Source organism: Periophthalmus magnuspinnatus, chromosome 11 (genome assembly GCF_009829125.3).
Source record: "Periophthalmus magnuspinnatus isolate fPerMag1 chromosome 11, fPerMag1.2.pri, whole genome shotgun sequence".
Lineage (NCBI taxonomy): Eukaryota > Metazoa > Chordata > Actinopteri > Gobiiformes > Gobiidae > Periophthalmus > Periophthalmus magnuspinnatus.
This window is the reverse complement of record NC_047136.2, coordinates 25,086,940-25,102,381: the sequence shown is the minus strand read 5'-3', so window position 1 is coordinate 25,102,381 and position 15,442 is coordinate 25,086,940. Positions and strand designations below refer to the sequence as shown.

General features: G+C 38.5%; 1 protein-coding gene across 1 annotated transcript; it reads right to left on the bottom strand.

Moving 5' to 3' along the window:
* Positions 1–439: 439 nt before the first annotated feature.
* Positions 440–11,586, bottom strand: LOC117378345 (protein lin-28 homolog A-like). The gene is made up of 4 exons (XM_033974933.2): positions 11,373–11,586; positions 10,477–10,634; positions 6,726–6,904; positions 440–719 (listed from the first exon to the last, which is right to left on the bottom strand). Exons 1-4 carry the CDS (start codon positions 11,380–11,382, stop codon positions 503–505), a joined length of 564 nt encoding a protein of 187 aa, XP_033830824.1. The 5' UTR covers positions 11,383–11,586; the 3' UTR covers positions 440–502.
* Between the last annotated feature and the right edge of the window lie 3,856 nt (positions 11,587–15,442).

Here is a 15,442-nt window from a genome sequence, read left to right as displayed (position 1 = left end):
ATTTGAACATTCATTTGAGTATCTGGAAAACATCAAGTTTTTCCAGATGATCAAACTGTTTTGACCACAAGTTTTTATGGTCAGTTACGCCTGTAGCCAAAGTAGACCACTGCGGGCAACAGAAATAACAGAAACATGACTATCAAACTACACATACAGCCCATGTGTGGTTAGCATGCTAGCTGTTAGAATTACTGTGATGGCAAAACTCTGCTCTGGTTGTGAAAAGCACTTATAAAACTCATTGCAGCGAATTATTTGGATGCTTGGAATGTGTAAGGTAAGTGAGGAATAATTTTGGACCTCTGCAAACGGTTTAAAATTAACTAGGTTTGTTTTTAAGACACAGCTGCAGTGCCTTTATTGATTTGATTGTAGGGAATTCTATGGAAAACATGTGGAGACATCATTCCACATGGATGACCTTGCGATTGGGAAACAGCCTCTACCTCTCCACTGCTTTGTCCACTCCTGCCTACTGTCCACAGTCCAGGTCAAAGTGTCAGTCGGCCATCTCAGTGTCCATGCCTTGGCTGGGTCCTGCCTCCGTCTCCATGGCGACGGCCGCTCCCTGGGTGTCCAGTGCAGCCCTCTGCTGTGCTTTGAGTGGACATGAGGCCACCATGTGAGACAGGCTCTGGCAGAAGTGGCACTTTTTGGGCTGGGGGGGCAGCTGGCACTCCTTGGCGTGGTGACCCGGGGTTCCACAGTTGTAGCATCTGCAGGAGAAAAACATGAAGCAGTACTGAAATATATGAACTTTTGATTCAACTAAAAGGATTAAAAACAAATGCAACTTTATAGAAACAAGGTGGAATTCTTCTTATTGTAATCTAATGTGGTGTTTTGTTCAAACATTTCAATGTTTTTGTCATTTTGTAAACAATATTTTCTAATTACAGATTAAGCTATCCATGTTGTGAATAGACATGGACTCCAAATGATCTATTTTGCCAAAAACATAATAAAACTAAACCATCAATAAAAGATTAAAAAATAATATGGTAAGCGTGTTTGCGAGTTGTCATCTTTCTTCAAATTACATCCAGAATGTGCAGTCACTGTGAAATATGTACATGCATAAAACAAGTACTTGAGTCCCTACAGGTAAATAATGGCATTGCTTGAAACCATTACAAAAGTGAGACTCCTCTTTCATAGTAGAGCCACTTGAGGGCGCCATTCACCACTGTTATTTGTAGAGCCTTGGCAGTGAGCAGCTGTCAAGGACAGGGTCATCTCAGTCTATTCAGACTCTCCTCTGCCAGAGCACTTCAGCTCAAGTCCAGAGATTTAGAGATTTCACACATTTCACACACAAATAAATAGGAGAATGTAAACACATACGTATTTACATGAAGCAAATATTTATTTTGAGAATATTGAAAAGTTTTACACAGCATAGAAAATCAATCAAGACAATGTAATATAGGGATTATAAATTAGGTCTTAGTAGTTGACTAGTCAGCAATCAACTTTGATTAGTCAAACCTTCATTGCTCTTGTATTAGTCTTTAAAAAAATACTATTAGCCAAATAAAGGTTGAGACAGTGACAGAACACTTTCAGATATAGAATATTTACAATTAAAATGACCATGTCTTTGTTGTTAAAAATGATATTTCCATATGTGCTTTAGAGTCCATACAGTCCAGATAATGATTATGTAAAATTTATTATGAACGGGACTGGGGGGAGACTGTGCCAAAAGATCCTGGGAGATTTTTTAAAAATGCAAAGATTGTGCTCCATATAGAAAATGGACTTGTAAGTTTTTCTGCAAGCCAAATAAAGGAATGGGAAAGGAATAATGATAAATAACAACAATAATTACTATAATTACTATAATAATAACAACTATTATCATACTGATAATTATTATTGTTGTAATAATTATTATTATTATACATAATCATCATCACATCTCTTGAGAAGCCTTAGTTCAAAAAGCTCAATGACAAAAACACCACAAATGTAAAATAAACAAGCATTTGTGAGCCTGAAATTATCAAGAGTCTGCGTCTCACCCCATCCCTAATATTTTGCATTTAATATTTAATTCTATATGATCACACTTATTACTTATTTCATTATTGCACATATATAATACATTTTACACAATACTGTAAATTATCAACAATACTTTTATATGAACATGTAAAGTGTGAGTGGAGAGTATTGCAGTAAATGTCTATTGTTACAGCTGAATCCATAGCAGCTCAATGGCTATTTACGCTAACAATTGTGAGCTAAGTGAAATCCTGTTTGTGAATTCATGAGCTGGAGGTCACACAAGATGAAACAGTAGCCATTTAAACAGGCAGCACAAGCTATTGATTTTATGGACAATCTAGTTGGCTTCTACGCACTAACCTCTCCCTCCTCCCACATTAAGCACAAGAGGAAATGGCACTTTTTTAGCTGTAAAGATTTGATTTGTGTGTGAAAAAAGAGGCTCGCAATAAAACTATACACCAAACCTCTTTACTCGAAAATACTGCTGCAATAATGGACCAGAATAGAGTTGGAGTGTTGCACCAAGAGCTGGCAGGCTTATCTTTGGAATAAGACAAAAAACTATATGAAATCTCTAGAATGTTTTGATAATTTTTGCATGTCAGATTACATTTTTATATTTTTTAATAAAACACTGAATAAAAAATAATGTCACACAAGTCAACTTAAGTCACTCCCAAACCAAAACATTAAATGGAATGGGGGGGGGGGGGGTTCTACTCTTGCTGATCTACAGTCACAACTGAACCTGGGTTGCCAGTGCCATAACCTGCAGATAGAGAAGTGTTTCCCTTTCTCTGTATATGAACAGGCCATGACTCATGTGGAAGAACCTCTCAAATTCACCCACTGGGGCTGCACTAGCACTGATTCGTGATTGACTGCAGTTGTTGGGCTTTAGGCAGTGAGGATTCAGATCAGAGAGAGGCCTTTTAGGTTTAAACCATCTGGATTTCAGCATTGAAACTGGCAACCCAAATGAGACTTGTGTGATTAAGAACAAATCAGCATTACAGCAAGGAGGGAGATGTTGCAAGTTACTACATTGTGCTTATCTAGGTTTTAAATACTAGTTGTTGAACCCAACTTAGATCCTATACTGAGGTAGTGTGCCCACATCCCTAAAGCCCAAAGTGGGCAAGGCAGAGGGTTGTCCACAAAAACAGGATGTGCTTCAGACAAGGTTTGAACTCTACATCCTGGTGTTAGGCAAATGCTTAACTAGGCCTGACACAGCAATTACAATAATTAAATAATAATAATAATAAGGATTAGTATTATTCAACTTTTAGCTCAATATTCAGCTATAAAAAAGGTAATATAGCTCTTGTTTTTAATGATATTGCATGTTTAGAGACAAGTGCACTGGATCATCCTGCTTTATGGTTATTGTGGCAGTGGCATAAAGTCGTTTCAATATTAATGTTTATTGGGATATTTTCTGATAACCTGGTTAACACCAGACTGATCTGTGTAATGCTCTGAACTGAGTTCTAAACATCAATCTGGATGGCTCCCATCTGTATCGTTCAGAAAGAGGGACTCTCATTGAAGTATGTCAATGTACTGCTGTGATGGGCTAAAACTCCACTTAAAATTATAGCTTTGGGCTAAATTAATGTGTAGCATCATGCATACAGTTTTCTAATGTTTGGTACCTCATTAACAAGTAATAATACTGGACTCAAACATACCAACAGGAGTGATACAAGGTGGATTCTTGTGAGTTTAAAAATGCAAACCTCACAACAATCCAACTTGCATAGCCAGAAGACTTCAAACTTTGACAAGCCTTTACTTAACACCAAATCAGTAATCTACTCTAAACATTGCAGTTCCCAATTCACAGGACTAGCAAAGCTTTAACCCATCAACTGATGGACTGAAGGTTTAAATTTTATCCTTAGGCCAAATATTTGACAATAGTAGTACAGTACAGTCACAGCCCTGTGGCCACCAGCCCCGTCCTTTAAATACATATTAAAATACATATTAAAAAACATACTAGCTGAAAATACACTGCCATTCTATTGGTTTTGATGACGCCAAGAAAATGACCAAACCCAAAACCTAATCCTCAGCAAATTCCATGGATGATGAATCCCATCTCTTGTCCCCTTGGCCTCCCCTCTGCCCTGCCCCTCCCCCTCCCACCGCAGTGGTCAGTGATGGTCAGTATTGATCCATGCAGAAAGGTAGAGCTTCTTTGTTTGACCACTGGGCTGGGTGACCTCTGAACCCTGACCCCTCCTCTCCCTCACCTCATTTGCACACCGCGCCCTGCTGTTGCCATGGCAGCACTGACCTTTCACCTCTGGCAGCCACATACATCTGGTATCAATTATATGGATAGGATCTCCTCTTCTCTCAATACAACGTTTAGGACTCAAAAGTAAAAAAGCTGCACCTCAGCCTTGTTTTCAGACTAAGTTCTATGAAAAATAAACTTGAGCATAAAACAAGGTGAAGATTAGATTAAGATGTCAAAGTTTTGTTAATCATTCGCAGAGGAAAACTTCCATTTAATGATTACCAAAAACAAAACAAAAACATGCTATCATTGAATCACATCGTAATAGATTACTAACAAAAAAGATACATTCTCTATATATCTTTCTTCTCTGCATGACTTAAAATATTTGAATTTATGCTATTGTTTGAGTGCTGATTACAGTGCAATCATATACAATTTGATACTTTCTTTCGAATCAATAGTTTATTATAACTAGATACTCATTTGAACAAGTATCAATCTAAAATCGGATTGTACTTTGTAATTTCTTTATCATAATACTGATCAAATTATACAAATTGACTTGATGTTTATACGAGTGCTCAAAGGGACAATGGCCATCAAAAAGAAGACATGCTCAAAAGAAGCACGTCACTGCAGAGCTCCCATACATGGTCACATTAAACACACATTTTAAGTAAAACTTCTGATCCACTGTAGTTGTTTACGTTTCAAGCTAAGACTTGAGAAGCTTTATCTCTACTTCTGCTCTGCCTCCACTTTGCACACAGAGGGGTGGGAGGAACCGGAGTCCGAAGCTTGTTTAACTGCCAAGCCCAAGAAAACAAACCACATATTGATCTATTGATTGGACTCAGTGTCCCTTCAGAAATGCTAATGAATAGTCAGTGTTATAACCGCTGCCAACTTTCCATTTGACTAAGTAGGTCTCATTCTGTTGTCAGAGTTTATAACAATTAATAATATTAATATAATATATTAATATCATTACTTGTATAGCACTTTTCATGACACTTAAAGATGCTCCACACAATTCAAGACAGACAAAACACTAATGAAAGAAACAGATAAAAAAGGAGATGCAGTTATTTGAAGGCAGTTTTGAACAGGTGAGTTTTCAGAGCTGCAGGTCGTCCCAGAGGGTGGGGCAGCTGTGGAGAAGGCCCTGTCCCCCCAGGTTTTATGTTTAGCTCTAAAATTTGATATGCAGAGTGGAATGTTTGTAACCATGTTGCCAAAACATGGCAGCTACAGCTCAAGGGACTAAGACCAACTGGTCAGTGTATTCTTAGAGGTTTTTTTTCTATTTGTAATGGAAATAGAAAAACAATGAAGCCTAAAAGGGGGTTGTGGTTTTACGTTATCGCCATAACCAGTACAAAAACATTATATTTAGGTAAATAGATTTGATTCTTTTTGGAAATGGGAAAAGTAAACTTATCTACAACTTTAAAATTTGGCAAGATCTGCAAATTTAAGTAAACTAATAACATAAAAAAATAAATAAAAAATAAGATAGTGTATTGGCTAAATAAAATCCATACTGGACACAGTAGGGCTATGAAAAAGACAAAGACATTCACAAAAGGTCAAAATATGTATGATCAAATTTAATTCAGAAAACTCATATCAATATGTGTCAGATTTATCCCAGTTGTTCTTTCTTCTGAATGTGAATGTTGTTTTAAATGAATCATCATAACTGTCTGAAATTTACTGACTTGTTTATTTAAAATCAATTTGCTCATGAAGATAACCTCCACTTCCTTCTCTCACACCAACTTCACATCAGCTTTACTACATCAAAAAATCTCCTTTTTGGTCATCCTCTAGGCCTGTGATTCTCAAAGTTTTCACACCAAGTACCACCAAGATGTATTTACATTGTATATTATAGTAGTTCTAAATAATGACCAACCCAGAAAAGGCCAAAAATATCAATATATCTAGAATAAAAACTACACAGGGCCATATATTTCACTAGGACAAGAGTTATATGGCCTAAAACGTATATCGTGATATAAACAGAAAAGTCTCAATACATATGACAATATAAATTAATGCTTAAACAATGACTTCATCTCTGGACTATCCAATGTATAGAAGTACCACCAAAGAAAAATATTTAGCCTTTTTCGTACCACCAGGTCTATGAACAGGACTAAACCAAGGCTAAACTAGGGCTAAAGTTAAACCTGGTCTGGGACTACACCATTGCCACAAAAGTTTTCTAAACCAGGACTATAGGAGGAGAAAAAAGTGAATAAAACTCTAAATTAAGTCAACACTAGAACTGAAAGGGAATCTGTGCCACTAGAACAATTTCCACAGGGAAATGAACAGCCTAGAATTTGCACTAAAACAATACCATGTCAATTCTTTCAAGCTTTTATAAACTGAGAATCATTCAATGTCCCATATCAATGAGTCAAAATGTGAGTCAGTCTGTACATACCGGTCAGTTTTGGATCGTCGTTTCTGGCTGCCCTTGGATCTGCGGTCACTCCCCAGGCAGGGTGCTCCCTCTGGCCCGGTTACCCTCAGGGACTCCAGGCCTTTAGAGGACCTTTTGAATGTAAACTCCACTGGCTCTCCCTCTCGCAGGCTGCGGAACCCCTCCATGTGCAGTTTGCTCTAGAATAATAAAAACAGCAATAAAATGTGTTGGAGAGTTGGAGGACTGGTCAGGTTTCTATTGCAGAACTTGATGTGAAAATCCAAACGAGTTTATAGTCGTATTTTCTGGTTACTGGGCCTAATGAAACACAAATTAGCTGAACTGAACATATTTTGACGTCTTGTTTGTCTGCATAACTAGACAAAAGGACATTCTTTTCTCTATAGCTTCAAAAAGTGGTGCCTTATTCAACATGAAAGATGTGATTCTTGTCATTTGGAAGGATTTAAAATCATAAGATTAATATGGCAAGTGTGTGGAGCCAAACCCTATCTGCTGAAATACAACCCAAAAAAAGAAAAGTCAACAGCAAAACTAAATTATTTCAGTATTCCCTCACTGCTTTTTCAAGATTTAAGACAATTTGTAAGATATAAAATATGGGCAAAGAACTTTAGAAAAAATAAGGGAAACAAGTGTTATATTTTTTGTTTCCATTGTTTAATAAATCAGACAGAAAAGGTTTCAAAAGTTAATTATCTGACAATCTAGTTCAGGGTAGTATTGATACTTTGCAGCTGATGTCATCATCATTCCGTGGGGGTGTGATGCTAACTGGAAGCACTGTTCTGTCTGAAGTTTTTACATAAGTTTGACTTAATTTGAGGTTTGCTTTAAAACAATCTGATCAAGAACTGACATGGCCGGAACTACAACAGTTGAGCTGATTTTGTGCTGTTAAACAAGTCCCTCTCAAATAACAGTCACAAGCTAGCTAGCATTAGCCAACAGTTTTATTCAGTTTGCCACGCTCATCTTTTTGTTGAAACTCAAACAACTAAATGTATTTTGTAATTTTTCATAAATTTTCAGACTATTTTAAAACTTATCCGAATGGGTTTGCTAATGTGTGCATTGTGCCATCATGGTCACTGCTGAATATTCATCCATAGGTATACATACAAAACACCCCCCATGTGAGGTCACTGCAAAATATCAATAATTTTGTAGCTTCTCAGAACAGTTCCTTCAGATTGAAATGTTCTTCCAGATGGCAGCACAAACACCTCAATTTCTACAACACTGTCCAGATGACTACCTTTGAAACATTTTCTGCCATTGATGTAATTATGCAAATAATCAAATTACATAACCATAACAAACTGACTTCAAGTGGCTAACCGCTATTCTAAAGTAAGAGTCAACTCTAGTATGGTCAGTGTTTTATTAGACAAAATAATATGACAGTCTATGACCAGTGAAGCCTTTTAAGAGCCCCGGTGGCACTCGTCTCTGTGGTTTCCTGTGCACTTCCTGTATTTGATGGTTGTATTAACCTAATGCAGACCCGACCAGTCCTGTGGTCTTAAAGGATCACACCCTCAGATGAACTGCTTTTATTAGAGAGGGGGGTGGGGTGGAGAGGGCGGAGGTGAACGCTACTGGGGAACCACTTCTCACCCAAGAACCTACACTTTAATAGTAGAAATGCTGTTCGTCCTAACATTAATATAGACATGGTTAAAGCAAGTTTCAACTTTGGACAAGACTTTTGTTGCTTTTTTGATGTTTTTTTATGATGCTGTCAGCTCAGTTCAGTTTGTAGGAAAACCAAATGATCAAGATTCTCACCCTTGCAGATTTAAAGCTACCATTTGAAATCTGACCTGGCTTTGTTGTATTCTCACATATCACCACTAGAGGCGATCTATGTTACTGCTGTCTGATGTCTAATGTGCCAGCTTCGGCCTCACATAAGAAGAGCAGAGAGCACAAGTGAGGCTAAACAAACGCCAGGTGAGTGGAGGGGGATGGTGGAGCAGGTTTCATATCTACTGATTTTCAAACCATGGAAAGAGGAAGCAGTAGGTGAAAAAAAACACATAACAAATTTACAAAAATATAAGTATCCTAGTTTTAAAGGTGACATAGTAGCTTTATTATGTGATCATGGGATTTTTCTGAGCAGTGGCACCTTGAAGAAATGCACAAAAAACTATTAGATTACTCAGACATGCATGAATCACTCTAAATGGGAAAATCACGATAACATGGCTAAACGCTCCTAAAGGTCTCATTTGAATATTACTTTCTACTTACAATGTGATGCACAACAAAATTTGATCAATCTCAAGATAGACACTGCGTAGAGTCTGCTTCAGCAAAACACAGACCCATAGTGTTCCAACACCAGATTGAGATAAACCCGAACAGATCTTCAAATTCTACAGCTATTCCAGTCTCAGATCTTAACTACCTCTCAATTCTTACAAATGGCAATCCTGTCATTTATCCAATTTGAAAACAAATTTTCTGACTGCCTTCCACCAACCAAACACTAATAATATCACAGCATTTTCACACCTTCACTTGTCCCATGCACACAAACACATTAAATCCTTTTTTTCCGGTCTTAAGATTTACAATGGCTCTAGAAACATGAGAAGCCACAGCCTCAGTGAGAAGGAGGGGGCAGGGCAGGTCAGGTCTGGTTTGGGTGGGCTCATAACATTTAATAACCACAGAACAAGGAACAAAAGTTAAAAGGAGAGAAGAGGAGGAAGAAGTCTGTATATCCGCTTTATCCTTTAACCCTTTACACACAGGCCAGAACCACAAAGCTCTTATACATCTTAACTTCCACAGAACCCCAGGCTGTGGGTCAGAGGGGCAAAGGAGAGTCTACTTCAAGATGGAGTTTGCAAGGGTCATATATAGATTTGCTCATCTTCAACTTGATGCTTTTCATAAGTTAAGAATTGTTTTAAAGTGTCATCTAGTAGTTTCTTACATCCAGATAAAGGCATGAATATACTGAGGTAATAAATGAAATGTGACCACTGAAGTCAAAGGAGTAAAGCTCAGTCTGTTCACACCTCCCTTCCTACCAGGGATTTCAAAATTGAGATTTGGAAAAGATACAAAAATGCACTGTGGTTTTCTGCTACTTATCACACCTATTTATCTCCATGAAGACTGCATTGCTTTGCCAACAGGCCAAGTTATAGGTCAGATCTGTGGAGAGACAACACTGTTCACAAGGTATTTCTTCGTTTGTAATAAATAGCAAGGAATACATGCCAGTTGGATACATTCAATGCCATACTTTAAAACCTTCCAGACAAGCAGTAACATATCTACGAGATAAATTGCACGGTGCACCTTAAAATTGGTATTCTTTGTAATATAAGCTCCAATTACTACCAATAATAAAGGAAGACTTGGAAAAGGGTCTCGGCTACGGAAAGGCCCCTAAGCTGTGACAGATGGGTCAAATGCAGATGCCCCTTTTCCCTACAAGAGCAATACCCTATAACATACCCAGCCTTTACACAAAACACACCTGTTTCTCTTTATATAAACTTATTTGGGATCTAAATGTTGGATAGATCAGAGTGGCAGGTTATTAACTAAAACTGCTTAACACAGGTGACCTAGCACATCTGGATAGGTAACTTTCAAAGCGTTTTTTCCCCTCGTGCCATTTCTTCTAGTTAAAGATGGGTCCATTTTACGCACAGAGAGACAAAGGATGAGTCAATGTAACCGGAGTCCATACGCGTGCGGTGCGCCTGGTCCCGGTTCTCACCTGGTGCACAAATACGTCCACGCGCGGCTCCACTGCGACCCCATCCCGGCTGCTCATGGAGAGGAATCCGAAGCCCATGCGCACGTTGAACCACTTGCACACGCCGCTGCCCCGGGACACTGGGGCGGCCTCCTCCTCCTCGCTCTGCGCACTGCCTCCTGCTCACAAACGGGACACAATATGGATCACTATGGAGATGGAACAGGCGCGTGGAGAAGAGAGACGTTCACAGCAGCGGGGGTGACACACACACACACAGAGAGAGACGAAGGGCTTCCCAAACCCGGTGCGTCACCCACACCAAAAGCGCGCTGTGTTTTGAAAGCTTCTCAAGTTGCGCTGGAATAGTCTACTTCCTTTTTCAAATAGCCAAGTAACACGAAAACTAAATAAAACATGCATATTCTCTCCCAAAACTGCCACTGACCAGATATCTTGGACAAAAACTGGATGCGTGCCATTTAAAATCTCTTCAAAACAGCTTTTTTGATAAATTAAAGTATATTTGTATTTGATGCCAGGCGTATGACATAAAGCAAAGCCAAATCATATTATAACTGTAACTCGTGTTCATGGGTTTCAGCTTCCTGTTACATTTTGTGGACTTTTCATTATCCAAAAGATGTAATATCGAGCTGCTATGGCAACAGTCTTAATATTTTTTTTCCATTCATCTGAAACTCAAGGTTAGTCCATTTGTTGAAAACACTTGACAAGACGTTATTGTGAAGTAGGCCACAAAAAGTAAATAAAAACAAAAAAAACAAAAAAAACATGCGTGTATACTCCCCCTTCATATCCCACATTACTGCATTGCACTGCTGAAGAAATAACCAAACTGTTCGTTAAAGTACCGCCAAACCTCACCCTCCAGGCTCCCTCTTTCCACACCATACCTTCTGCCATGACGAGTCCACTCCACGGCCTCGTCCTGCAGAAGCAACCCGGTAAAATCTCACATCCAACGGCCTGAATCCATGCTTTTTTTCCCCCCGTTGTTCCTCGGCTCCTCGGTGCTTACGTGTGGTATCCTCGCGTCCTCGCTGCTCTCTGACCTCTCTCCAGGCCTGCGGGATCACACCCCCCTCGCCCCTGCAGCTTCAGGTCAACTCTACGTGATCCTCAATTGGAGATAAATCACACATGGCTAATAAGATAGGGAGCCAAACGGTGAGAGAGCAGCCAATCAGAGGGCGAGATGCATTGGCGCTGCTCACATAAAAGAATGGCCCTCTGGGAAATATACATCTGTGGACCCGCCCACTTCGCGCGGACTTGTCACAAAGCAAAAAGCCGAACGTTTAGCACAAGCACATTCTACACTTGTACACTTTTACGCACGTATTACGCACAGCCAAACAGGCGCACTAACTTTTACGCACAACGATAATGGAGTAAATGTTTTGAATTGTCTTGTCTTATAGAATAAATTACATAGAAATGCATCCAAATAACTGGATACATGCATCTACAGTAACAGTTCATTTATTGTATGTGTTCATGTATTTTTGTTTGCTCCTGTATGGAAAATGCAGTGGGCAATCTCACAATAATTCAGATTACTAACTGTAGTACTAGTGTAGACTTTTTTGGGTGCCAATGGATCTGTGGACTAGTTTAAAACTGATATAGATGTATTTAGTACTAATTTAAAATATTTTAGGTCCTGGTTTCAGCACTTTGTAGATTATTAGATCATGGTCAGTTTTAAGGTGGTACAGTACTTGCAAGGACAATATTTTTTGACGTGGATAAATAATTAATAAAGAAGAGACTGAGAAGAATATCCCAGGCCCAGAATTGGTGCAGAGATCCAATAGTGCACAATAATACTTTGATCTATTCATTTGTGTGTTAGGATTTTGTAAATTGTGTACATTTAAAACAACAATAAGCAAAGGATTCATAGAAAAATAAGGTTTAATTGGTTAAAGTTTTAAGAGTTTAAATCTATTCACTCTAAAACTTTGTCCAGATTTAACCTTCCTTTAACCTTCTTTTCCAACAAAGGTAAGTATGTTTTGGAGACAAATATGTCCTCACCAACAGAGAAAATATCATATCTCTACTTGGTCTTGTAAGGTAAGATAAGGTCATTTCTAATGTACAGGAAGCAATCAAGCAATCCTCTGCTCACTAAATGTCGTATTCTAAAGAACATATATAGTTACTTTTTTAATGCATGACCACCCAAAGTATACTACCAGATCAGAGGACACCAAAACCAAAAGTTGGTGTTGTAACGCTGATATCTTTATTAACTATTAAGACTCCCGGGTTACATCTGGACTCACGTTACATCTCGTCACGTCCAGATGGCTTTGGCTCGGGCAGCTGACTCATATTTGTGGCAGAAAAAGTGCGTTTGGATTTCAGCCTGGGTCTTCATGTATCTATGACTCAGGAGTGTTGGGTCTAGAGGAGATGTGCGTGGAGTCAGTTCATTCACCTGCTCATTAATAGCTAATTAGGAGCAGGACAGGGAGAGAAAGCCACAGGGCTGAGTCATGCTCTTCCAGTAAAGGACACAATGAGACAGCCAAAGACTAAGGAGAATTGGTGGTCCGGTTAAGAGGCTGAAAATAGGGAAACAGGAAGTTCTGAATAGTGTAATATGGGAATGCTAAATGTAACTATTACTGCACTGAATATGACACAATCTAAGATATCACTTGAAATGAAATGACAATCCTCCAATTCAAGAGTAAACGCTCTATTCACTGAAGATGAAAATCACAGAAAAACACATTTTTGACCGTGTGATTTGGAGTCCATAACTGCATGTAAACTGGTAAAAGTTTCTCCCTGACAAAGCCTTGCTATTACAGTGAAATTAATGGTTGAATTGTTAAATCAATCTGTTATGCATCTCAGTTAAATAGTTTGAAAAAAGGAGTCTTTTACCTGCCTGTGTCAAGTGCAAATTGTTTTATTGGTATGTTAAACCTCTACACAAAAGAACACATAGGATGGAGCACCCAGTTTACAGTTCATGATAAAGATGGGTCAGATGGCTGTGTTCACACTTGCACACTGTAAGGATGTTTGTTTCTGGTGTATGCGTCAAAGAGAACCAAGAGTCTGAAACAAAGTCAGAAAGGTTTAAGGAGTACCGCACAGGCAAAGTGAGCAATGTCTATGGAAGGAAACGGTGAGAGAAATTACATAAATGCAGAAAAAGCTGAAGAATAATGAGGAATAATACTAATAATAATAAAATAAAAATAAGGGGATGCATTAAAATGAGGTAAAAATAGACTTTCATATACAATACAAAAGGTTAATTACAGTTGTTTAAAGTGGCAGTAACCAGTGTTATACAGTGTTATAAAGTGGCAGGTGTTATAGAGTGTTCATGAGTCCAACGGCAGAGGAGGAAACTGTTCTTGTGGTGAGAGTTTCTGATCTGAGAAGGGTCAGCTGCAAACCAAACCAGCTTACTCCTGAGTCTTGGAGACTTAGAAGTCCTTGAGAGATGGGAGGCTGTGCTGTAGTCTGTAGCATTAGTGCATAGAGATATAAGTTTAAAAGTAGCGCTTATTGCTAAATGTAGATACTTTATCACACTCTAGTCTTGGATTAGACCAAGACAAAACCAGGAGTAAAGATGGGCCAAACAAGGGAGAGCGTTCACACTGGTTTGAGCCCAGATTTGTCTGGATGTAGACTTCGTTTGGTTCTAGTCTAGTGCTGTTCTGGTCGAGTCCAGGTTTAGCTATGAGCTCTGTGTTTAGTCCCAATTTTGCTGTTGTGTGTGAATGTACCCTAAACCATGATCAAACCAGGAGCAATACCCCCCAAATATGTGAAGTTCTCAACAAAATCACAGGCAATCATTTGTCTTTTGTTCAACCAAGGATTTTTTTCCCTGGTAGCTGCATTATTATTATTATTATTATTATTATTATTATTATTATTATTATTATTATTATTATTATTATTATTATTATTATTATTATTATTATTATTATTATTATTATTATTATTATTATTATCATCATCATTATCATCATCATTATCATCATCATTATCATCATTATCATCAGAACCAGAATCAGAAGACTTTTATTGCCATAGTCTGTGAACACAGTTCACAAACTAGGAACTTGCTTCGGTGAAAAAGTGCAACATAAACACACTGAATAAATACAAATACAAATAAGGGCATGCACAAAGTTAAAAAGATATGCTTAAAAAATCAAATGAAATACATCATCATCATTATCATCACCATCTATTTTTTAAAAGGGACCATGTATAATTAGAACATAAATGTTGCCATTTGATGCATTGTACCAGAGTTAGCCTTGGGCTAATGTACATCTGCAGTCCCCTGACAGGGAAAAGAACAACCCACAAACATTTGACAAAACACAAAGTGACAATGAGTTGAAACACAAAAAGTATACATGCATTAAAACTACCACACCCTTTCACACATGGAGACAAACACACATAGAGACACACACACATTTATACACACAGCCAGAACCATTGAAGCATAGAACCTAAAGAGATTAATACATTTAACTCCACATATGATAATAGTCACAAGTCATAGAACACTAAGAGGAGCAATAGTTTGTTTGCATTATTCTTGTTCCATTATTAATACAGTAGTAGATACATATTTGAATATTATTTAACATATGTATAACATTTGGTCAATGAGGGGATGCCAGTATTAGTCAGATCTGGCTTGTAGCCCATAACATAAATAATACAGGTGACAGCACATATCCTTGAGTGACTCCCACACAGACTGGACCAGAGGACCATCCTGACTGATCTGAGTGAATCCATTCATGCTCCGGATCTGACGCTCCAGTGACAGGGCTTTGACTCAGCGTGGAGAGGGGACTGTTCACCGGCTGTCCCCCAAAATCACACCCCCTGCTCCCCTCCCCTCCTGAGGTGACCCGAGATGCTCACCAGGCTGGGGACAAAAGCTTGGCACGTGTGCATT

Bases quoted from the DNA above. Each gene is read 5' to 3' on its own strand.
- LOC117378345 (XM_033974933.2), bottom strand. The intron at 6,905-10,476 runs GTGAGAACCGGG...TTATTATTCTAG, and splicing joins TGGACGTATTTGTGCACCAG to AGCAAACTGCACATGGAGGG. The intron at 720-6,725 runs GTATGTACAGAC...TTTCTCCTGCAG, and splicing joins CGACGATCCAAAACTGACCG to ATGCTACAACTGTGGAACCC.